This window comes from Lichenostomus cassidix, chromosome 22 (assembly GCF_008360975.1).
Source record: "Lichenostomus cassidix isolate B80296 chromosome 22, HeHo_3.0, whole genome shotgun sequence".
NCBI lineage: Eukaryota > Metazoa > Chordata > Aves > Passeriformes > Meliphagidae > Lichenostomus > Lichenostomus cassidix.
In genome coordinates, this window is record NC_139502.1 from 2,578,906 (window position 1) to 2,602,872 (window position 23,967).

The 23,967-nt window shown below is 50.2% G+C and overlaps 1 protein-coding gene across 3 annotated transcripts in view; it reads left to right on the plus strand.

The window, feature by feature from the left end:
* Positions 1-915: 915 nt before the first annotated feature.
* DPYSL2 (dihydropyrimidinase like 2) overlaps positions 916-23,967 on the plus strand; it is a 68,617-nt gene continuing 45,565 nt past the window's right edge. The window contains exons 1-3 of one of the 3 annotated variants that reach the window (XM_085080415.1): positions 916-1,281; positions 14,147-14,235; positions 15,429-15,613. In XM_085080415.1, coding sequence (XP_084936541.1) covers positions 931-1,281; positions 14,147-14,235; positions 15,429-15,613 — 625 coding nt within the window. In that variant the 5' untranslated portion in view covers positions 916-930. Of the gene's footprint in view, positions 1,282-10,531; positions 10,949-14,146; positions 14,236-15,428; positions 15,614-23,967 lie in introns of those variants that run through there. The other 2 variants (XR_014856187.1, XM_085080416.1) reach the window with 2 other exon arrangements.

Here is a 23,967-nt window from a genome sequence, read left to right on the forward strand (position 1 = left end):
CTCCCGGAGGTAAGTCCTGGCCGCCAGCTCGTTTTCCTCTCTCCCCCGTTTCCCACAGCCCTCTCCCATCTGTCTCTCTTTCTCACCCTCTCTCCAGTGCCATCAATCAGCCCCTTTCCCCCCTCAAGAGGGGCTGCAGCAGCAGCAGCGATGCCCCGAGCCCCAGCGAGCTGAGTCAGCGCTCTGCTCCCGCAGCCCCACTGACCCAGCCGCGCTCCCAGCTGCTCCCGCCCTCCGGCTCCGCCGCGCTGGGAAAAGTGAGGAACAATGGGATTCCCGGAGCTCTCCACCATTGCGGGGCTGGGGGAGGCTGCGGGAGGAAGGGAGGGAAGGGGCTGAGCACCTCTGTGCCCTGCCGGGCAAGGGGAGGAGGTGCTGTCCCCATCAGCCTCCCCGGAGCAGCGAGAGCCGCCCGCCGGGGAAGGGGAGGGGGCCAGGGTGGGTGTGATGGGGGCTGCTGCTCCAACCTGATCGAGTCCATTTGCCAATTCACCGCTCGCATCACTTCCGGAGCAGTCCTCAGTTTCTGCTGCAGAGTGAGCATTTTTTTTTTTTTTAATTATTTTTTAAATTTTTTTTTTTTTTGCTTCTCTCTCTCTCACTCCTTTTCCCTCCCTCCCCATCTGGCTGCTGGGAACTTGAAGCCTCCTCCCTTGATTGCAGCAGGATCTGCCCCATCCTCGCCTCAACTTTGCGCTGCATCAAAGCCACCGAGCGAGCCACAGGCGGGCTGGTGCCGATGGGGGCAGGGGACGTGCCGGGCACAGCCCTTTGCAGCTGATGTCGCCGTGTCTCTAGGACCCAGCTCCATCTCTTTCCCATCGCTTCCCTTCTTTTTTCCCCCCACCTCTCCTCTCCCCGTGTGTGTGTGTTGTGCGTGCAGAATCCTCCTGGTTACCGCTGTTGTTATCCCCCCCGAGCAGGGCGACCATGGCCGAGAGGAAGCAGAACGGGCGGCAGGGCGAGGAGGAAGAAGTGCCAGCCTTCTTCAAGAACCTGGGCTCGGGCAGTCCCAAGCCCCGGCAGAAATTCTGTGGCATGTTCTGCCCTGTCGAAGGCTCCCTGGAGAACAAGACCATCGACTTCGACTCGCTCTCGGTGGGCCGCGGATGTAACAAAGTGGTGGCCAAGCAGAAGGACGTTGCCCACCTGGGTCCGGATGCTCCGTCCGTCTACTCCAGGCAGAGCGGGAAGGGAGGGGAACCATCTGTTGAATTCGGGAGGAAGGTGGAGATCAGGAGTGCCACGGGGAAGGAGGCGCTGCAGAACCTGAACGACAAGGTGGGTGCACCCGTGGAGATGTATTTATTTATATATATCTCTATCATGCGAGCACGCGATAGGAACCGCTCCTCTCCACCTACGGCCGCTGGGTTTACATCCCTCATCCCCGCTGCCGTCGGGAAGCAGCATCTCCTCTCCAGAGCTCCCCGCAGGTGTGCCAGAGGGAGGCAGAGAAGAAAGGAAAACCCCCCAAACCCCCCGCCCTGCCCTCCTGCTCGGGGAGAAACAGCCACTTTTTTGTTTGTCGGGCGATTCCCCCGGCACGAGGGGAGGGAAATGCCCCACCCAGGCGGGGAATGCAGCGCACCGAGCAGAAAGGAGGCTGTGAGCAAAAGGAGCATCACTGAGCCTCCACCTACCGGGATCAGATCCCTGCAGGATTCTTCCAGGGGCAACTCCTGCCGCTGCTCCCCGGGGAGAACAGAGGCCGGAGTGACCCCTGGCAGCTGCATTTCAGTGCTGATTTTTCAGCATTTCCGCTGGCTACGGTGGGGATTTTTGACTCGGGAAGATCTGGGACTTTTCGCAGGAATGTGGCATCCTCGTAGCAACCCAGAACTCCTCCCAGGTTTTTAAGACTCCTGCAGATATTTCTGGTTCTCTGTGTCTGTCAGGGTGTAATACAGCCTGATAATAAAGCCTGATAATAAAGCCTGATAATAAAGCCTGATAAAAAAGCCCATCCTCTCCCCGAGGCAAAACCCACCGAACCCATAGGTCTGGCTGCCCATGCCCATCTGCTTTCCCCAATAAATCGATTTAAACAGGGATTTATTCAGCTGTGAGCCAGGAAATGCTCGGTGCACGCCTCTGACAATGCTGGCTCCTGTGCAGAGGCTGGGAGAGCAGAAAGAAATGAATGAATAAATGAATGAATGAAGCACCCACCAGCAGCCTGCTCAACTCCTGGCACTGGGCAGGAGTTTCTCTGAGCAGCCTGCCGTGGGTTTGGAGCAGCTTTTTCTTCTGGAAGCTGTTTCTGGGATGTGCCTCCTGATTTTTGGTGCTGCTATGGGTTGTGCAAGCAGGGCAGAGTGTGCCTGGAATTCGCAATATGGGTTTGTGCATCACTTTCTCCTGCGGTCAGAAAGGTGCAGCATTGCTGGAGGTGATATAAAAATATAAATTAATAAAAATTATGAGGTGTAAAGTACAAACCAGGGGCTCATCCTGCCCAGCTCAGCCCCGCTGCAGTGACCCAAGGGCTCCATCCAGCCCTATTCCCACAGATTTGTTGTTACAAAGAGCTCCCAAAGGCAGGCCCAGGTTTTTGGGATTCCCACACACCAGGGGGATTTGCTCCACGCTACTCCAAACCTCCTTTCCCAAACCCAAACCAGAGTTTGCCCCTGCAGATGCCTGAGGTTTGCTCTGAGTTGCTACCAAAGGAGTAACTTCCCATGATGATTTAGTCTTGTTGGACGAATCAAGGTGCATTTCAAGAACAAAGGGCTTTTTTGTCTCAGGGAGTCAAATGTTCTGCCACTCAGGACACTTTGAGAGCTGATTTTGGACAATTTGATGTCCTGTGGGACATAAGTATAAGCAGGAAGTACATTAACCCTGAAAAGATCAATTATTTTCCGATTAAATGGTACCAGCATAATAAAAACTTGAAATACAACCCCGTGAAAAATCAGAGCCCACACAGAATATCAATAATTTCCTTTTAAAACAGTGATTTTGGTTGTATTTTTAAAGATTACTGTCTACATGTTAACTGAGGGGATGAAATAATGGGATGGTACAGAACATTTGAGTTTTCTCTCATTAGCTTTCCATAACAGTGATGCCAGTGGATGGTGTTGAGAGGAGTGGTGAGCACTGGGGGAAGTGAAGTCTCTTGGGATAAATGTCATGATTTGGATCGGGAATTTATTGCAGGAATGCTTGATCTTTGGTTTTCCAGCTGGCTGCACCCATTGCCTGAATCAATGGTTAAATCCTCAGCAGGTAAAACGTGCTTTATAGGTTTAAAACAGTCATCCTGTCTGTCACTTACAGAAAGATCTTGTCTTAATCCCCTTTGAAACAGTTAACAAAGCAAGGTGGACAAGCTATTTTTTATATTTTTCTCCGAGGTCTTAACTGTCAAGAGGATCAAGAGGGGAACGTGATTATTCCACATTAAACTGCAATATATCATTCTGTGGGGCAAGATAAGGGCAATCCAACCTCTGTGTCTGGGACATTTTGGAGCCATCCATCACGTGCTGCCCCTGGGCTGTGCTGCCTCATCACTCAGGGTTCAGATCATCTCTGGAGGCTCAGGAAGGCTCAGCCTCACTCCAGCAGTGCTCAGTCAGCTCAGGCTGATTCAACAGGTCTGCAGCTCAGCTCGGAGCCAATTCCAGCTGCCAGCCCTTGGAGAGCTCTCTGTGCTCCTCCTTCCCGGCTGGATTGCCTCATCTTCCCCTCTGGGCTGCTCCTGGCGCTGCTGGGTCAGTGGCTGGGCTCTGCTCTGGGGTGTGACAGGAATGTCACCTTCAGGGGTGGGGACAAACCCTTGGCCTGGCTCTGGGGAGCTGCTGTGCACCACTGCCTGCTGGGGGGTTTGGTGTTCAGGAGTTTCCTGCTGAGGGTTTGGTGTTCAGGGGTTTGGTTCTGTGGGGTTTGGTGTTCAGGGATTTGGTGCCATGGGGTTTGGTGTTCAGGGATTTCCTGCTGTGGGGTTTGGTGTTCAGGAGTTTCCTGCTGAGGGGTTTGGTGTTCAGGGATTTGGTGCCATGGGGTTTGGTGTTCAGGGATTTCCTGCTGTGGGGTTTGGTGTTCAGGGATTTCCTGCTGTGGGGTTTGGTGTTCAGGAGTTTCCTGCCATGGGGTTTGGTGTTCAGGGATTTGGTTCTGTGGGGTTTGGTGTTCAGGGGTTTCCTGCTGAGGGTTTGGTGTTCAGGCAGTGCCAGGACAGGGAGCTGTAGGATTATTCACCGGATCAGGCTGGCAAAGCCCTCCTGGCTCTGTGTCCCAGCTGTGCCCAATCCCCACCGTGTCCCCAGCCCAGAGTGCCACGTCCAGGTGCTCCTTGGAAGACACTCCAAACCTCCCTGGGCAGTTCCAATCCCTGACCACCCTTTCCATGAGGAAATCCCTGCTGCTGTCCACCCTGAGCCTCCCCTGCCCAGCCTGAGGCTGTTCCCTCAGCCCTGTCCCTGTTCCCTGGATCAGACCCCAAATCCCCCTGGCTGTCCCCTCCTGGCAGGAGCTGTGCAGAGCCACAAGATCCCCCTGATCCCTGTTTTCTCCAGCCTGAGCTCTTTCCCAGCTCCCTCAGGATTCTCCAGCCCTTCCCAGCTCCCATCAGCTCAGCTTTGAGCTCAGAGCAGAAGCTGGAAGGTTCCTGATCCCCAAGAAGACACTGCTGGAATGACATCCAGCTCAATATTCCTGTTCCTTACATGACCAGACCTGAGAGAGCTGCATCCAGCTGGGCTTTGAAAAGCCTTGGCCACTGATTCTTGACCAGTGCCATTGTTCCCAGTTCATTTCCCAGATTTCCCAAGTGTGTCATTCCTATTCCTTCTGTTTTCCTCACCTGCTGACTTTTTTGGGACAGAGACAGCTTTTTAGGGTTCATCTACAGAGAAAAGCAAGGTTGGATTGCAACGGGGATCAAACCCAGGGGCTTCAATCTGCTTTGCAGAGAGCCTGAGCAGCTGCTCAGACCTTCCCACAGCAGTCCAAGCCCTGGGATCCTGGATCTCTCCCTCATTTTCCATCTTGACACTCCTCCAGTGGTCCAGGTTTTTCCCCTGTGCCCCTTTCATCCCTTTTTTGCCTCCCTTACAACAGTTCCTGGCCCTCTGGGAAGCTCAGAGCACAGTGTGTAAACTGCTGGGCTGAACCAACAAAGCCTTTTGTAACAACAATGAATAAACAGAGAGTAGGAAAATGTTTTTATTTTAGAACTGACAGGAGAGGACTCGCTTGCAAAACACTCTGATGAAGCTTGTGACATGACTGGACTTTTTCCTAAAACCTCAAAGCTCTCAGGGTCGTGGTTGTCCATTCCTGGAGAGAAATAATGAATAACAGGATGTTGTTGAGAGCTCAAATAATCACAGACTCTGGAACATTAATGGAACTGTTGTCTAAAACAAAGGAGCTGTTCCAGACAGCTGGAAATGCAGTCCTGAGTTTAATTTGTTACAATGCCTGCAATTTTTCTAGCCTTGTTTCGACAACCATTGCTTGGAAAATAATCATGAGGGAGGATGACTTGCACGTTCTTCCAGTGGGTCAGGATGGTTTGGGGCAAAAAAACCTAAGGGTGATGAGCAGAAATGCTAAATTCATCTGAATTTCTTCTCAAAGCCATCATCCTGCTCAGCTGCTGCTCCATGCATCTAATGGGTGTCTCGTGGAGTTTTACACCCAAAATTTACCAAAACCACACTCTCATGCAGGAAGGAGCAAGGGATTTTGACACAGAGCCAATGTATTATTTGGGTTAAAGATTTGAGGGGAAAATTAAACATTTGGGGCCACATTTCCCTGCTGGGTTTGGAGCTGATGCAGGTTTTATTCTGAGGGATAAATGCAATTCCTGGCACTGTGACAGTGGCACTTTGGTGTGCCACCTTGGCCATCACTGGGCAGGATTCATCTGGTTTTAGTGGGTGCTGAACAGTTATTTTTTTGGGGGAAATGTAACCCTGAAGTTCTTTATGTTTGACTGTCTGAGGCACATCAAATCTGCTGGGATGTTGTGGTAAAACTGGGAAATGATGTTGGCAGCAAAGCTCAGGTGGGGTTGGGAGGTTTGTGGTTCTCATGAACTCTCAGAGCCCAAAAACCATCAGCATTTGGGAGCAGGAAACTCAGCATTTGGGAGCAGGAAACTCACCAAACCCCAAATTTCTTTGAATTTGTGTGTGATGATGAATGTCCTGTTCTGTGGTCCTCTCAGGAATGGATTTCAGGGTGGGAGAAGAGAGGTCAAAATTCCATTTTCTCCCTGAGTGATGATTGTCCTGCAGCTCAGAGGGAGGCAGAGCTGGCTGGACAGCAAGGGCTGGGAGCTGATGCTGTGCCCTGTAGGTTTTTGGGGCAGAAAAAGGAATTATAATGGCCAAATGCCCTGCAAATCACTGAAAACAGCCATTTCTCATGGTTCCCGTGGGCCGGGAGGTGTCAGAGGGTGAAAGGGACAGGTGGTGACAACGACATCTGAATGTCCCATGCCTCTGTTCCAGAAATTCTGCATTGAGCTGTGCTGCAGGTCAGGGCAGGCTGTGGCTGTGAGCTCTTTGGAGAGAACAGCAGATTTTTGCTGGGGGTTGGACAACTCCTGACAGAGCAATCCCTGTCTGGAGCCCTGAAGAGAGCTCAGCTCGTTGCAGGGACAGCACGGGGAATTAACTCTGGGAGGACAACTCACATCGTGGTGCTCAGGACGTTTCCTCTGAAAAACACACTCCAGCCTCCTTGAAATGCTATTTTTGGAACCTCCTGAAGGGTTCTGAGGATGTTAAAAGCAGCCAAATCAATTGGAAGGTTAATTTGAATTTGCAGATCGAATGTACATTCACATCGACCTGTTTGTGTGGCTGGAAAGTGAATTTCCCCTCGTAAAATGAGATGGTTTGGGTGCAAAAAACCATCAGGCTGTTTCTCTGAGAAGCTGTAGGATTTTTTACCTCCTCAGAGTAAAAAATGTTTGACCTGATCCCCACGGTCATTTCCATATCATGACACTTAATTTGAATTTTCTCCTGTAAGTTTATAAAACAAGAGATGCCCGTTGGCAAGTAAACTCCCCTCTGTAATTTGATTTATGGGGATAATAGTGGATGGTTCTTTCACCATAATTTGGGAAGGAGAGATGGAGCTCTTCCAGCCTGGATTTCATCCTCCCAACACTTGCAGGGGTTGCTGGATCCATGGAAAACTCCTTTAAAATCACCAAGAGTTATTTGCAGCTAATGCAACAATTGGCATGGGCAGCATCGTGACAGAAAATCAGCCTGCTGGGGGAACTCCTGAAAGCTCTTTTGGCCCAGTTTGTTTAAATCCATCTCCCATCCCTCTTTTCATTAGGTTTTGAAATGGATATTTCCATTTGCAGGATTTTTAATTCCACGGCAAAATGTCTTTGTGGACACACCTTGAAGTATTCAGAAGCCAACTGGGTGTTGCAGAAATTCTGTTGGTTTTGTTGCCATTACACTAAAATTCCACAGAGGAAGAAACTCTTTTTAATTCTTTTTTTTTTTCCCCAAAAAAAAAGTAACTCCAAAGTGGGAATAAAATTTCTTTGCCAAGTGCTTTCTGGTAGCTCAGAGAATCTGCGAGTTGAGATCCAGAGCTGATGTAAATTGATTTCCACTGCTGATTTATTCCAGCATAGATTTATTTTGATGATTTTAGCATAGATTATCACCGCACAGAGATTCTCATTTTCCCTCCAGACCTTTCCAGGAGATAAATTTAGACATCTATATGTTCCTATAACATGAAAGAAGTTTTTGCTGCCAAGAGCCTCACAAGAAGCACTGGGCAGGAAGGGCTGATGACAATCCTGGCCAATATTCCCCCAAATACCCAAAAACCTCTCATCCTTCCCTTCATTAGCATTGATTAAGCAGTGCTCATTAATGTGGCACCTTTAATTTCAGCCTGCTCTGTGTGCATTAGCAGACCTGTGCAAGGCAAAGTGCATCAGCACTACCCAGAAATTCCATCACTTCCCACCATATCCTGGCACTGCTGGGCAGCTGGACTGGATCCAGGATTTAAGGAGGAAGCTCAATTATCTTCTTTTAACAAAGAACCCAACTCCTGCCTTTCATGTTTCGTAAATAGTTGCTTTTCTTCATTTAACTCGGGGGGGAATTTCAAAATTATGTATTTTTGGCAACGTCTTAGCTCGTTGCTAAAAGCAAAGGAAACTGGGCCATACTGGTGTGGTGTGGTGGAGCTGAAGGACAGCACTGGGAGCTCAGTTTTGGTCCTAAATCACAGAAATTTTAAAAAATCTGGTGCTGGGTAGATGTTGCATCTTGAACCACCATGGTTTTCCAGATTAATCTCTTAATTTGTGGATTCCTCTCTGATTCTCTCCCACCTGCAAGCAAAGGCATGGGAGCACTCAGGGATGGAACTGAGGAGGAAAACGAGCATTAAAGGGAATAAAAAGGAACAGTTGCACTGTCTAAATTTAGAGCTCTGGTGTAGAGCCTTGCTGCCACGTTCTGAGCAGAAATCTGCTGAGCTCTCAAAACTTCTTCCAGCACATATCAGAGGGTCAGGATAACTCATTTAGGGTTGTCTATTCTAATCATTAAATCAAAACAGAGCCCCTCAGGCTGACAACTTAATAATTTTGTCACTGTCATAATGAACCCCTTTTTCATTTGTTGCTAATTGGGTATTAACTGATTGGCATGTCAGCTCCTCCGGTGTGGAGTGATGCTCTACCTGGAAAAACTCCTTCACTCTTTTCCTTAGAGCTTCCTGGGGAGAGGTGAACATGAAAGGTGCTGATAGAGGTCTGGTTGAACAGATGTTGTGTCTATAATTATTTATTGCTCTCCTAAACCAAAGGTTTCATTTCTCCCTGGCTGTTCACGGTGGTTTTGGGTGTGCAGAGATCACAGTTTTGTGGCAGGCAAAGCTGCAGCCTGTGTGATGTGAAATTCCTCACGACCAGGGGAAGAAGGTAAGTCTTTGGCCGTTAATTATCTGTCACAACCTTCGGGCAGAAGGGGATTTGTGACACTGAGCTCTCCAGAAGGTGTGTTTTACAGAGGAACCTGCCTGGCCACAATCCCACCTCCCTTCCCCGCAGTGGGGCAAGAACGCTGTAAATACCCAGGAGATATTTCTGCCATTTAATGCATTTCTTTCCTTGAAGTACCAGCTTGTGGAGCTCAGGGACTGAGAAATTTAAGGCTCCAAGTGTGGCTGAGACGTGGAACACGCAGTTGGCAGCCCTGGAGTAGTAAGGAATGGCCGGAGGGACTGGAGAGGAGCCCCAAGCCTGGGTGGGTAGCTCTGAGCCCACATTTCCCTGGCACCAAAGCTCCAGGTCAGTGACCACAGGTGTCCTGGGGGATGGATCCGGGCTGGATTTGCTGCACCAGCTGGGGGAAAAGGCAGACTGGGAAAGCAAAGGGTCAGGAGTGGTTTCAAACCTTCATTTTCACCCCCAATTTGCTAATTGGGAGCACCGGGATAGGCGGGGTGGGACAAGGAAGATGGAAAGCAGCGAGTTCCCCACGGGGCATCCTCTGCTCCTCCCGGGGGCTCGGATGGTGGGGTGTCGGCAGCCCCGGCAGGGAACAGGGGGGTCGTTCCCGCTCCTCCCGGGGGGGCTGCAGCCTCAGCAGGGCATGGATGGGGGTGATAGCATCCCCAGGGATGGAGTGGTCATTCCCACTCCTCCCGGGGGGCTGCAGCCTCAGCAGGGCATGGATGGGGGATGATCGCATCCGCAGGGATGGAGAGGTCATTCCCACTCCTCCCGGGGCGCTGCAGCCTCAGCAGGGGATGGATGGGTTGACAGCATCCCCAGGGATGGAGGGATCGTTCCGCTGCGCCCCGCCCTGCCCGCCCCCCGGGAAGCGGCTCGGTGGGAGCGCGGGGACCGCGCGGGCGGTGCCTGGTGTATCCCGATATATCCCAGTGTGTCGCGGTCCGTGTATCCCGATATATCCCGATGTATCCCGATGTATCCCGGTGTATCCCCGTGTGTCCCCGTGTATCCCCGTGTATCCCGACGTATCCCGGTATATCCCAGTGTATCCCGGTGCATCCCGATATATCCCGATATATCCCGGTGTATTCCGATACATCCCTATGTATTCCGATATACCCCGGTGCATCCCGATATATCCCGGTGTATCCCGATATATCCCGGTGTATCCCGATATATCTCGGTGTATCCCGGTATATCCCGGTGTATCCTGATATATCCCAATACATCCCAATATATCCCGATCTATCCCGATATATCCCGCTCCGCGTCCCCGCTCTCCGCCGCCGGGAGCGCGCAGCCCCTCCCTCTCATTTGCATCCCGGCGCGCCCTGCGCTCTCCCATTGGGCGGAGGCGGTCTCTAATTTGCATCCCGGCGGGCTCTCAGCCAATGGCGCAGCGCGCCGGGCGGGCGGGGCCGGGGAGCAGGGAGCCGCATGCGCAGCTGCCGCCCCGCTGGAGCTCCGGGCTGGGCCGGGCTTGGCTGGGCTGGGCTGGGCTGGGCCGGGCTGTGCCTTGCCGGGGCTGGGCCGGAGCTGGGCCGGGCTTTGGCGGGGCTGGGCCGGGCTGGGCCGGGCTCCGGGCACAGGGAAGAAAGGGAGACGCGCAGGGCTGGCTGCTTCTCCCGTTCTGCCATCGCGGAGAGCACGGATCGCCTCCCGCGCCGCGCCGCGCCCCCCCCGCTCCCCTTCCCCGGGATCGCAGCGATTTGGCCTCGGGGGATTTATTTTTATTCCGTTTTGGTATAATTTTTTTTCTTTTTTTTTTTTCCTTTTTTTTTTTTTTTTTTTTTTGATCCGAACACCGGTGGAGGGGGAGGTCGCGGAGCAGGGAGACAATAGCGGTGCAGCAGCCGCCGCGCTTCTCCTTAAAAAAAATCCTATATATATAACACTACCGAATAAACACATCGCGGGGTTTGATCTCCCAAGATGTCTTATCAGGGGAAGAAAAACATTCCGCGGATCACGGTGAGTGGAGCGCGGGGGAATAGCGGCGGCGAAGGGGGAGGGGATGGATGGAGCCCTTTGTGTGCCGGAGCGATGCGGGGCTGGGGCAGGATAATGGGATCAGCGATAATGCGGCGCTTCCTGTGCTGCAGCGCCGGGGGGGCTCGGGGGGGCTGGGGGTCGGCAGAGCCGGGGGATGCTGAGCCCCGGCCGGGGGCGGATGGAGCGGCATCGCCCCGCGGCAGCGCAGCGCCCTGCCCGGAGAGCGCCGGGGAGCCGCGGGCTGAGCCCGGGGAGCGCTCCCTGTGCCCGGGGAGCGGTCCCTGTGCCCGGGGAGGGGTCCCTGCCCTGGGTCTGTGCCCCGGGGGCTCTCCCAGCCCTCCGGCAGTGCCTGGGAGGGGCTCGCTGCCCGCCCGGGGGGATCCATCCCCGCCAGCCGAAGGGCGGCTCCGGGCGGGGGGATCAAGCCGAGCCCCCAATCCCCAGAGCCGGGCTGGCGCTGGGGATTTTCCAGGATCGCCTTTTCTCCGCCGGGAAGCTTCTGGCGAGGCGCAGCTCGGGGTGCGATCCCGGGGGAGCGGGAAGGAGCGTTATATAAATCCCTGCCGGGTCTGCTGGCTGTGGAGCCGATTTAGGGCAGGTATTGCGGCTCCGAGGGTACCAGCTTGGGGTTACGTAAGATATCCCCGGCTAACGGGCTGTCCAAAAACCGCTGGGCTTTTTTGGCCGCGCGAGTTTTTCATCCTTGGCAGGCGCTGCTCACCCAGCCCCACGGACACACCCATCGCCGTCCTCCTTCCTCATCCTCGGGGGCAGGAAAAGGAGCTCCAGCCGGGGTTTGACGTGTCGGCTTTGGGCACGGCTGGCTGGGTGGTACGATTGCAATGCTCCAGGAATGCAGGGGATGTGCGAAACGCTGGTTGATCAACGCAGCATCACCCGGTTTTTAAAATCATTTTTCCTTTGCGAAGGGGGGTCAGTTTCCCTCCCAGAGGCCGATGGGGAAGAGTTTAAAAAGCTGCCTGTGTTTAAAGGGCGATGGAGGCTCCTGCTCAACCCCTGTCACGGGCCAGGAGGAGCATGACGCATTTTCCTTCTGGCTGAACGCTCTGATTTATGGTGTGTGCACCCGATCCCCCTGCAAAAAGGGACAGAAAAAAAACACATTCTGCTCCCGTTTGCCATCGTGCAAACCTGAAATTACCGAGCGAGGCTGATGCTGGGAGCAGGAGGATAATGGATGCGTGGCTGCCCTGCTTTTGCTGCTGAACAGACCCAGATTTGGTGGCAGGCCTGGCAGGGAGGCGAGCTGCCTGTGCTTTTGTCTCCAAGGTGCTTGAGACGAGCAGGAGGATTCGCCCTGAGCCCAAAGCTCTCCCCTCCAGCCGCAGCAGCAGCAGCCCTGCTTACTGCCAGCAGCATCATTAAAACCCTCCAGGCTGCTTTTTCATGGCCACTTTATATATTTTTTTTCCCTCCTTCTCTAATTAACGCCCAGTGCATTAGGGCTGGGGCTGCTGGTGACATCCCAGCCAGGCTGTCCCATTTTAATGGCACCAGGAGCCTGCATTGGAGGTGAGCACCAGCACTGCAGTGCTGCTGGAAATGGGAAACATGTAGGACAGTTCGCTGGAGAGGCTGGCATTGAAAGCCAAGGGGGTTTTTCACACCCCACGTTGGTTTGTTGAGGTTTGTTGGTATTCACAGCGGCTCCTCAATTTAAATTTTGAGGGTTTCTTTGTATCTGGGGTCGGTAGTGTTATCCAGGGGAGCTCTCCATTGCAGCAGGAGGAGGAAAAAGAGGAGGGAGATGGATTTAACATCTCCTAGATGTTAAGCAGTGATATAAAGGATGGCTATAAGGGTATAAATCAGTATCTGGTGCAATTCATGGAGCCCTTTCAGTGTCAAAGAGCTGTGTCAGTTGAGAATTGGGTGCTCCAGCTCGTCAGCTTTATTAAAAGCTGTTTGGGAAAATGCCTGATTGTTCCTTCTGTTTGACCAGTGAAGTTGGCACCTCGAAATTGGGGCCCTGAGCACCCCTGTCACTGTTTTATATGTATTTTTTCCAAGTTTTTGTATCTATTTTTCTGTAAGTTCAAGGCACCTCTGAGCTCAAAGTCCACCTTTTGGTTTGCCCAGCCTTTGGCTGTGCTGGTCTGGCTTTGTTCTCTTCCAGAGGCGTTTTTGGGAGGAGGAAAAAAGAGAATCAGAGTGAGTACCAGTGCAGATCTGAGGGCCAAAGGTGTGGTTTGAACCAAACACTGCACAGCATGTGCAGGCTGTGCTTTAAATATTCATCTGCTGTAAAAATGCATCTGTGATGTGAGGAATGGAGGGACCAGGGGGATGCAGCAGCCACTTTGGACTCTCCTCCCATCCAGGGCTCTGCAGTGGGTTTCACTCTTGTTTATGACTGCTGCAAAGAAAAAAACCCAAAAAACAACATTTGTTTTTAACCTAAAATCTTGCAGAAGTGAGCTGTAACCTGGGCTGGGAGAAAATCACCCTGCTTTATAGCTGCCTTTTGATAATGACCTTCCAGTTCCTGCCAAACTGCCCTCTAATTTGAGCAAATCTTAATGACCTCTCTGGAAATCCTCCCCTTAACCCTAATTTGCTAATAACATTCTTATTTCCATCTGGTTCTGCAGTGGTGCTGGGGAAAGGCGGGGAAAGGATGCACTGCATCGAACCATCACTCAATGGGACCAAAGGAGTTTGTTTGTGTTGTGTAACCCCTGGCAACAGACTTTTGGGCCATTTCCCTGACAGCAGTTGACTCACGTTGAGCCAAGTGGTGACTCCACTGTGTGGGTGCATGTAGGAAATTTTTTGCATACGACCAGAGGAAAAAATAAGAAAAAAATAAAAGAAAAAATATCAGGCTCTTCCACATCCCTCCAAGTGTTCTTATTCCAGGCTGCAGGTAGGAGTGAAGCTGCCAAAGCAGACCGCTGGAAAGGCACCTCCTTCCCTCGTTCTGATTTTTTTGATTTTTTTGATCACCAGCCTGATGAAAGGCCCGGCAGATGAAATAAACCATTTTATCTCCCCCAGTTGAAAGCGGAGCATCTGCCTGGTGTTTTGACGGGCGCTGGTGAATAATGCAGAGCTTGCTGCCTTTCCCTTCCTCTTTCATCTCCGGGGTGACACTGCAGACTGTCAGCTCTCCCTCGGAATAATTTGTGTCTCGTCTTGTGCTCCTTCTCGTTGCAGAGCGATCGTCTCTTGATCAAAGGTGGTAAAATCGTCAACGACGACCAGTCCTTCTATGCAGACATTTACATGGAGGATGGCTTGATAAAGTGAGTGGAGGGAAGCCTCGTGGTGGGCTTGGGGATGTGCAGAAATGCAGATTGGCAGCAGTGGATTCACCTCAGATAGGTCTACTCAATCTCAGTGAAAAATGAATATTTCGCCTTTATATCGATCCAAATCGATTCCTGTTAATGAAGGAGCTTTAAAAGCAGAATTGAATTAAAGAAACAGCTCCCAAAGCCTGCTGGCTCCGAGGAGGAACTTCCATGTGGTTAATTTTAGCCATGTGGGCAGCCCCACGCTGAGATGACACATGTGTTTGAAGTTATCTGCGCTGCAACGTTGAGCTGAGTTATGACTTCAGATATTTTGAATCCAGAGTTCAGCATCTTTACACTCCTAATTCTGCTTCAGGCTCCGAGGCTGGACTGGGGTGACCTCTGGAAATCTCTTGCAGGGCTGATTTCTCCGAGGCTGTGATGCAAGGATGGACCCAACCCCCGCTGAAAGTTAAAAATGAGGCTGCAGTGGAAGAGGTTCAGACCTCTCCCTGTGTTTTCAGGGCTGAAACATGCGTTCCTGGCATGTGAAATGTGTTACAGATTTCTTTGGAAAATTACTCCTAGGAAAAAACGGACAAGGCAGAGGTTAGGAGCGAGGAATTTTCCTGTTCTGGCTAAACAGCCAGCACATGTGCTTTGTTAATCAAGGTTAAAAGTTAAGGGAGGCAGCCAGAGACAGCTAATTAATTGCAGAGTGTCATCCACTACTGCACTGCTAAAAATAAGTGTGAGGAGCTGGACTGGAGAGACCTTGGAGGGTCTTACCAGGAATTTGGTAACCAATTCCTGCCTGGATTTGTGTTTTTGCAGGGTGACATAGGTGAGGAAGGTAGAAAATAGAGAAGCCAAAACTCTCCCAGTGCTCCCAAAGCAATGGGAACATTTAAATTGCTGTTGGAGAGCTCGAATCAAGGGCTGAGCTCCTCTCAACCAAATCCAGCCCCAGTAAAGCTGCTTTTGGTGCAGTGATTCCCCAAACCCTTCCTTCAGCACTCCCTGAAGGAGCTGCACACCTCACTCTCCACGCTGCAGCTCTCCCAGGGGCAGAATAAAACCCCCTGAGCGCCAATCCTGTGTCCTGCTTTCCATGGAAAAACAGCTCCAGGTAGCCCAGGGTGTTTGTTTACAGGCTGCTCACTGGGTGTGCCTGACCTGCTCCTCAACCCCTCTCTCCCCAGGCAAATAGGGGAGAACCTGATCGTGCCAGGGGGAGTGAAAACCATCGAGGCTCACGGCAGGATGGTGATTCCCGGCGGGATTGATGTCCACACTCGGTTCCAGATGCCGGAGCAGGGCATGACATCTGCTGATGATTTCTTCCAAGGGACCAAGGCTGCGCTGGCTGGAGGCACCACCATGATCAGTAAGTGGCTGCTTTCCTCCTCCTCCTCCTGCAAAGCTGGAATTTTCTCTTTCCCAGGTGACAGCTGGAGCTAGGGGAGTCACCTCGTTCCAGACCAGGGGGTGATGGATGTGTCTGGCCAGGCTGCTGGGGAAAGTTTGTGGGGATTGGGGTGGAAAAGCAGGATTTCACTCATTTCACTCATTTCCCTTGCTGGGGCTGTGACCTCAGCGGGTTTTTGGGTCTGGAAGCAGTGTCACTGTTCCTCTGTGAGCAGCAGATGCCCATTTGCTGTGCCTCAGTGCCTTTTCCCCCAATGTCTGGGGAGAGATGTCCACTGTGTGCTCACACCCACTGCTCTGGGGGGAGTGCCTTGGAAAACTGGGCCACTTATTTCAGGCTCTGCACATGCCCAGCTTCAGCAGCAGGGTTTTTGTGAACGTGGCTCTGCTCGTGCTCATCTCCTCCTCTGGAGGAAGAGAGGAACTGGGAAGTGAAAATACCTCAAAATAAAAAGGCAGCCAGACTGGCTGCTCTGCTGCCAGCAGGGTTAGACACTCCTGGTGTTCCCCTCTGGAATGCCTCAGGAGTGACTGCCAGGCTATCTGTCCCTGCTTGTGTTGGCCACAGGATCTCCAAACTCCACATACAAGTTGTGTTGGAGACTTTGCTTGAGCCAGAGGGAAAACCCAACCCTTTGTTGCAGGGCAGCTGATCAGGTGTCAAACTGTCCTGTGGTGTCCCAGGCTGTGCTGCCTGTAGGAATGAGGGAAAAAGGTGTGAAATGATCCAAAATCCAAGAATTCCCAGTGTTTCATGTGCTCTGAGTGTTGCCATTGCACAGCTGAGGTGCAGAGGGATGGAGTTAGTTGGTTCAGAAGAGGAATGAATGGCTGTTTTGCACTCCATGGGCATGAAGAGATCTCAGGCACAGCCAGGACTCAGCCCAGCTCCTCTCACTTCAAACCAAACCCATGTGGAGCTCATCCTCCTCTCCCAGAGGCTGCCTGGGAGCAGTGCTGCATCCCTGCTGGGTGGGTGGACTGGGGTTGATTGCCAGCAGGCTGCAAGTAGGTCTTGCTCTGATGCTTCAAAGAAATAATCCTAAAATAACCCAGGAAATGATTTTTCATGTTATCCCTTCCGAGTGTGAGGGTTGTGGCTGCAGAGAACCTCCCACACAATGTGGATGTTCCTTTTGTGCACACTGACACCCAATTCTCCTTCAAATCTTTGCTGTCAATTTAAACCAATAGCACTAAAGTGGTTTTTTTAAATTTTTTTTTATTTTTGTTTTTATTTTCAGCCTCAGTTCATGGACTTTGTTTCCTCGGTGGTTCCTTTGTTAGGAGTCCACCTGGTTCACACTTGAATTATCTCTTTGTTCTTCCCTGTTCGGTTGAATTAGATCAAAACAACATTCTCTGTCACCTGCAGGTGACCTTTCAGCAGCACCATTCCCCTCAGTGGCACTTTTTAAAAGCAGAAATTGCTTTGGGAAAATTTTTTTTTGGGAGTAGCCCTTTGGTTTGGTTGACTAATTTGACACAAGCAGAGCCTCGTGCTTCAGAAATGTCTGTAAATATTTATTGCCTTCAATATTTGAGGTTTAATATTTTAATATCTGAATATTTCTTCCATAGCTGAAGAAATAATGATAGAAAATAATCAGTTGAATATCTGAATATCTCAGCAGTGGTGAGAGAACACTTCTCTGAGTTAGGGAGGTTGGAGGAGAACTTCCCATTTTACAATTTCTCCTTTCACAGCTGTGAAAAGGAGCAGAATTTGGATTATGGCCATTTAGAGGAGGCTGGTGATTAAACCTGGCCTCAGATTAACACACCAAAATCATCTCTAAACAACCAAAAAAATCTCCCTAAGACTGCAGCAAGGACTAATTGGGCTAAATAGGATGATGGAGAGCCATTTCTGCAGGGTGGGAATCACCAACTGGAGAGTGCAGAGCAGGATGGATGATCCAAATTAGCCTTCAGAGCCTCTGCCCTGTCAGCTCAGCTGCTCCTCCCAGCAAAATCCCAGCATTTGCAGTTTTTCCACAGGGAAAGCTCTCTGGCTGGGTGGCCTTTGGGCTTCCCCAGAGCAGGTGGGAGTGGTGGTGGATGACAGTGGGTTTTTTTTTTTCTCTTAAATAGAGAAAAAAAAAAAAAGAAAAAAAATTCTTCTCTTTTTTCTCCTTTTTTTTTTTTTGTCTTAAATAAAAAATCTTTTTTTTCTCTTAAATATTTAGTGAACTGGGTGTGTGTTATCACAAATTGCAGCCTGGAAATGAGGCTTTTATCTGGTGGATTTTTGGATTTTAAACGCTGGGATTTTTTAAAGGGAGTCTGCTTCTCCCATGGATTTGTATGCAGCTGTGTCTCTGCTCCTCAGGCTTTTTTTTTTTGGGAAAAAAACACCTTTTTGGATGTGAAATTTAAGGAAAAAACCCACCCAATTTCCTCATTAGTGCTTTAAGCAAACTTTGCAGGATTTATTTACAAATACCTCTGCTCGAGGCAGAACCCTCACTCTTTTTTGGGGAGAAAAACCACCTTTTTGGACATGAAATTTGAGGAAAAAACCACCCAATTCCCTCATTAGTGCTTTAAGCAAACTTTGCAGGATTTATTTACAAATACCTTTTGCTCCATCTGTTCCTCTGCTGGATGCAGAACCCTCACTCTTTTTTGGGGAGAAAAATCACCTTTTTGGATGTGAAATTTGAGGAAAAAACCACCCAATTCCCTCATTAGTGCTTTAAGCAAACTTTGCAGGATTTATTTACAAATACCTTTTGCTCCATCTGTACCTCTGCTGGATGCAGAACCCTCACTCTTTTTTGGGGAGAAAAAACACCTTTTTGGATGTGAAATTTGGGGAAAAAAACATCCAATTTCTTCATCAGTGCTTTAAGCAAACTTTGCAGGATTTATTTACAAATACCTTTCCTCCATCCGTTCCTCTGCTGGATGCAGAACCCTCACTCCTTTTTGGGGAGAAAAATCACCTTTTTGGATGTGAAATTTGAGGAAAAAAACACCCAATTTCCTCATTAGTGCTTTAAGCAAACTTTGCAGGATTTATTTACAAATACCTTTCCTCCATCTGTTCCTCTGCTGGATGCAGAACCCTCACTCTGGGCTCACAAGCAGGTTCCTCAGTTTCATGCTTCAATTTGTTGCACATTTTTGTGCAGGAGGGCACTTCAGGGCTGTTTACTCTACAATCACTGCAGGGAAATATTTATTTTACACGCAGTTTTCAGCGAAATTAAAACAAGAACCTTGGATGGTTTTCCACTGATGGTTGGTTTTGTTAAATCTGGGGGTGAAATTCTGGCTTTTGGTGAGTTTTACATTAACCTGCAGTGCCAGGAGTTCACCTGGTGAAGTTCATTTTCAGCTCAGATCAAATTCAGTGTTGCTCCTTTAATTCTGATGTCAGACACATCCAGGGGAAGCTCACAGGGAGTTTGGGAATTGTTTCTCATTGCTTGTTCCCCTCCAAATCCATCCCTGCAGCATCACAGGGGTGGAATCTGGTGGGTTTTGGTGTCTGAAGGAGAAATTTTGGTTTTTTTGTGGCACTAGAGGGGATTTATCCTGGTGGGAAGCAGATCTGACTGCAATCCAGGTCTTCCAGAGGGTGGGAATCAGGTGGGTTTTGGTGTCAAATGCAGCAATTTTGGTTTTTTTATGGCACCAGGGGGATTTATCCTGGTGGGAAGCAGCTCTGACTGCAATCCAGATCTTCCAGAGAGTGGGAATCAGGTAGATCTTGGTGTCAAATGCAGCAATTGTTTTTTTTTTTTTAATGGCACCAGAGGGGATTTATCCTGGTGGGAAGCAGCTCTGGCTACAAACCAGGGATTCCAGAGAGGAGTCAGGTAGATCCTGGTGTCAAAAGGAGCAATTTTGGGTTTTTTATGGCACCAGGGGGATTTATCCTGGTGGGAAGCAGCTCTGGCTCCAATCCAGATCTTCCAGAGAGTGGGAATCAGGTGGGTTTTGGTGTCAAATGCAGCAATTGTGATTTTTTTATGGCACCAGAGGGGGTTTATTCTGGTGGGAAGCAGATCTGACTGCAATCCAGGTCTTCTAGAGAGTGGGAAGCAGGTGGGTTTTGGTGTCAAATGGAGAAATTGTGATTTTTTTATGGCGCCAGAGGGGATTTATCCTGGTGGGAAGCAGATCTGGCCCTAATCCACATCTTCCAGAGAGTGGGAATCAGGTAGATCCTGGTGCCAAATGGAGAAATGGTGATTTTTTATGACACCAAGAGGGGATTTATCCTGGTGGGAAACAGCTCTGACTGCAATCCAGATCTTCTAGAGAGTGGGAATCAGGTAGATCCTGGTGTCAAAAGAAGCAATTTTGGTTTTTTTATAGCACCAGAGGGGATTTATCCTGGTGGGAAGCAGATCTGGCCCTAATCCAGGTCTTCCAGAGAGTGGGAATCAGGTAGATCCTGGTGCCAAATGGAGAAATGGTGATTTTTTTATGACACCAAGAGGGGATTTATCCTGGTGGGAAACGGCTCTGACTGCAATCCAGATGTTCTAGAGAGTGGGAATCAGGTAGATCCTGGTGTCAAAAGGAGCAATTTTTGGTTTTTTATGGCACCAGAGGGGATTTATCCTGGTGGGAAGCAGCTCTGGCCCCAATCCAGAGCTTCCCCCCTCCCCAGGGAAGAGGAACTGAGGGCTTGATGTCCCAAATCTACCTTTTCCCCTCTCGATCTCTCTCTGCTCAGCCCTCCCCAGGCTGCTGCACTCAGGGCTGATTTCCTCCTCCTCTGGCTCCCCTGAGGCCATCCGAGCAGGAATTCCAGCTATGATCCTTCTGTCTCTCCCCTCTGCAGTGCCAAAGGCAAGGCTCCAGCTGACTGTGCTCAGGGAGGAACAAAACACAGTTGGTTTTGCCCGAAATGACGTCTCTTGATATCTTTGTTTTTCTGCAGGGACAGTTCAGCACCGTCCTGTGCTCTGTCCCCACCTTAAAACAATATTGCTGTGGGGATGTCAGCTGAACTGCCCTCCCCGTGGGGTTTTGGGATAACATTGGTCCAGGGGAAAAAAAAAAAACCAAAAAAAAACTTGGATTGTTGCCCTTTGGAAATGTCAGAATGCAGTGTTTGGGCATTGAGTTGAAAGGAGAATTCCAGAATGATCTGCAGAGGGTTTTGAAGGAGAGAGGAGTGTTAGATTTGCTCCAACCTGTTTTATTCCTGTTTTATTCCTGTTTTATTCCTGTTTTATTCCTGTTTTATTCCTGTTTTATTCCTGTTTTATTCCTGTTTTATTCCTGTTTCTCTTTCTCTATGGAAAGAGAGCAGAACTCCCAGAGTTTTGGGAAAGAATTCTGTCTGAAGTTGCCCTTTACGAGAGGTTAAAGTTTTGGGGAGCTAAAAATGGCATTTTTCACAGTCACAGAACGTCCCCAGCTGGGAGGAATCCACAACAAGGATTCAATCCACAACAAGGAACCCACAAAGGTCATCCAAGTCCAATTCCACACCTGTTTCTGAGCCCCTCTTTTCCCACCCTGAGCTGGGTGAACACCCCAGGATATAACCCAGCCCCCATCATCCTGTTTAGCCCAATTAGTCCTTGCTGCAGTCTTAAGGAGATTTTTTTTGGTTGTTTAGAGATGATTTTGGTGTCTTAATCTGAGGCCAGGTTTAATCACCAGCCTCCTCTAAATGGCCATAATCCAAATTATGCTCCTTTTCACAGCTGTGAAAGGAGAAATTTTAAAGTGGGAAGTTCTCCTCCAACCTCTCTAACTCAGAGAAGTGTTCTCTCCCCATTGCTGAGATATTCAGACATTCAACCATAAAGACAATAAATATTTACAGACATAAGGAAAAAGAAAACTCCCTGTGAGGAGCAGGATGGAGCCTGGTGATGCTTTGCTCCCTGCTGAGCTGTGATGGCTGAAATCCCCATCCAACCCCCTGGAAAAGCTGGAAAAGGGCAGGGAGGCATGCAGAAGTTAAACTCTGTGCATTTTCTGGCTCTCTGATCCCTTTTTTCCACCCCCTGGGAGCTCCATGCACCCACCCACATCTCAGCCCTCCTCCAGGCTCTGCCTCTCCCCTGGCTCTGCTGGCCTTGGGTGAAATCTGCTGCTGACATTGCCTCTGTTGACTCAGCCAACCGCTGGTGTAATCAGAGAGAGAAATTACAGTGAGAGAAATTATAGCTTTTTCTGGCCTGGTGGCTTGGAAAGCAGCAGCCTTTTGAACTGGAGCTGCAGTTTATCCTAATGACACGGGGAGGGCAGGCTGGGGAGGGAGCTGGGGAGCTTCAGGAGAGGAAGGAGAGCCTCACCAGGGCTGCTGGTGGCTTCCTAATTGCTCAGCCTGCTATTAGAGAGCCCCGTGGGCAGCAGGGCAGGGCTTGGGCAGGGCTGGAGCTGCAATCCAGTTCAAAGTGAGGTCTGCCAGGTCATCCTGAGCATCACCACCTTGCTGGGAGGAGATGTTTCCAGTCAGGAATGCTTCCTCACCTCCTGGGTTTTGATCTGAGCGTGGCACAGGATGGAATTGCCCCAGAGGAGATCAGGGTCTGTGATCATCTCAGCTTCAAGTGGGGTTTGGACAGGGTGAGGAGGTTTAAAGTCAGCAGGGGAGATTAAATCATACTTTAACTGACTGAAATTGGGGTTTGGAATAGGGTGAGGGTGTTTAAACTTACTAACTGGCTGAAAGTGGGGTTTGGACAGGGTGAGGAGGTTTAGACTCACCAGGGGAGACTAAATCACTTTTTAACTGACTGAAATTGGGGTTTGGAATAGGGTGAGGGTGTTTAAACTTGCTAACTGGCTGAAAGTGGGGTTTGGACAGGGTGAGGAGGTTTAAACTTGTTAACAGACTGAAAGTGGGGTTTGGACAGGGTGAGGAGGTTTAAACTCATCAGTGGAGACTAAATAACTTTTTAACTGACTGAAAGTGGGGTTTGGACAGGGTGAGGGTGTTTAAAATCACCAGTGGAGATCAAATCACTCTTTAACTGGCTGAAATTGGGGTTTGGACAGGGTGAGGGTGTTTAAACTCACTAACTGAATGAAAGTGGGGCTTGGACAGGGTGAGGGTGTTTAAAGTCACTAGTGAAGATTAAATCACAATTTAACTGACTGAAAGTGGAGTTTGGATAGGGTGAGGGTGTTTAAACTCACCAGTGGAGATCAAATCCCACTCTAACTGACTGGCTGCTTTTCTTTTACATTGCCAGGGTTAGTCCTGTGCTGTTTTGGAGCCCAAATAGTGAGAGGAGGAGGAGGGAAGCAGGGACAGCAGGAGGTGACAGCAGTGCTCAGGCAGGGCCTTGTGGCCGAGCTGGAATTATAAAAGGGAGTTTTTTCCATGCAGGAGCAGCGACCACAGAGCTGCAGTGTGTGCCCAGGGCTGGCTGTGTGTACACAGCCCTGCATTGTTCCCAGGCACCAACCCCACTTTTGTTTCTCTTTGCACCCAGAGATGAAAGAGGAGCTGTGCTGGGCCTGGCCCTGCAGACAGGCTGGCCTGGCTCTGGGTTCATTCCTCTTCCTGGCAGCAGTTCTTGTGCCCCAAAGAATGTTTCATTCTCTCCAAATGTAGTGAAAGTGCTCGCAGATTATTGGGGATTTTTATGAGAGAAATCCTTGCTGTGCTTGACAGGGATAACAGCATCACCTCACAGGGATGCAGAGCCCCAAACTCCAGCCCTTTCCCTCCTCTCCCCAGCTCCCCTCAGTGCTTTTTACACCCCAAACTGCAGCTCTGGCCCTTATTCACTGTAAATCTCTTCACTTCACCAGCTCCCAGCTTCCTCAGTGTTTTTTATACCCCAAACTCCAGTCTTGGCCCTGATTTACTGTAAATCTCTTCACTTTACCAGCTCCCAGCTCCCCTCGGTGTTTCTTACCCCCCAAGCTGCAGCCCTGGCCCTGATTCACTGTAAACCTCTCTGCTTCACCAGCTCCCAGCTCCCCTTGGTGCTTTTTACACCCCAAACTGCAGCCTTAGCCCTGATTCACTGGAAATCTCTGCATCACCAGCTTCCCTTGGTGCTTTTTACACCCCAAACTCCAGCCCTGGCCCTGATTCACTGGAAATCTCTTCACCAGCTCCCCTCAGTGCTTTATACACCCCAAACTGCAGCCTTAGCCCTGATTCATGGGAAATCTCTCTGCTTTACCAGCTCCCCTAGTCCTTTTTACACCCCAAACTGCAGCCTTAGCCCTGATTCACTGGAAATCTCTCTGCTTTACCAGCTCCCCTCAGTGCTTTTTGCACCCCAAATTCCAGCCTTGGCCCTGATTCACTGTAAATCTCTGTTCTTCACCAGCTCCCAACTCCCCTCAGTGCATTTTACACCCCAAACTGCAGCC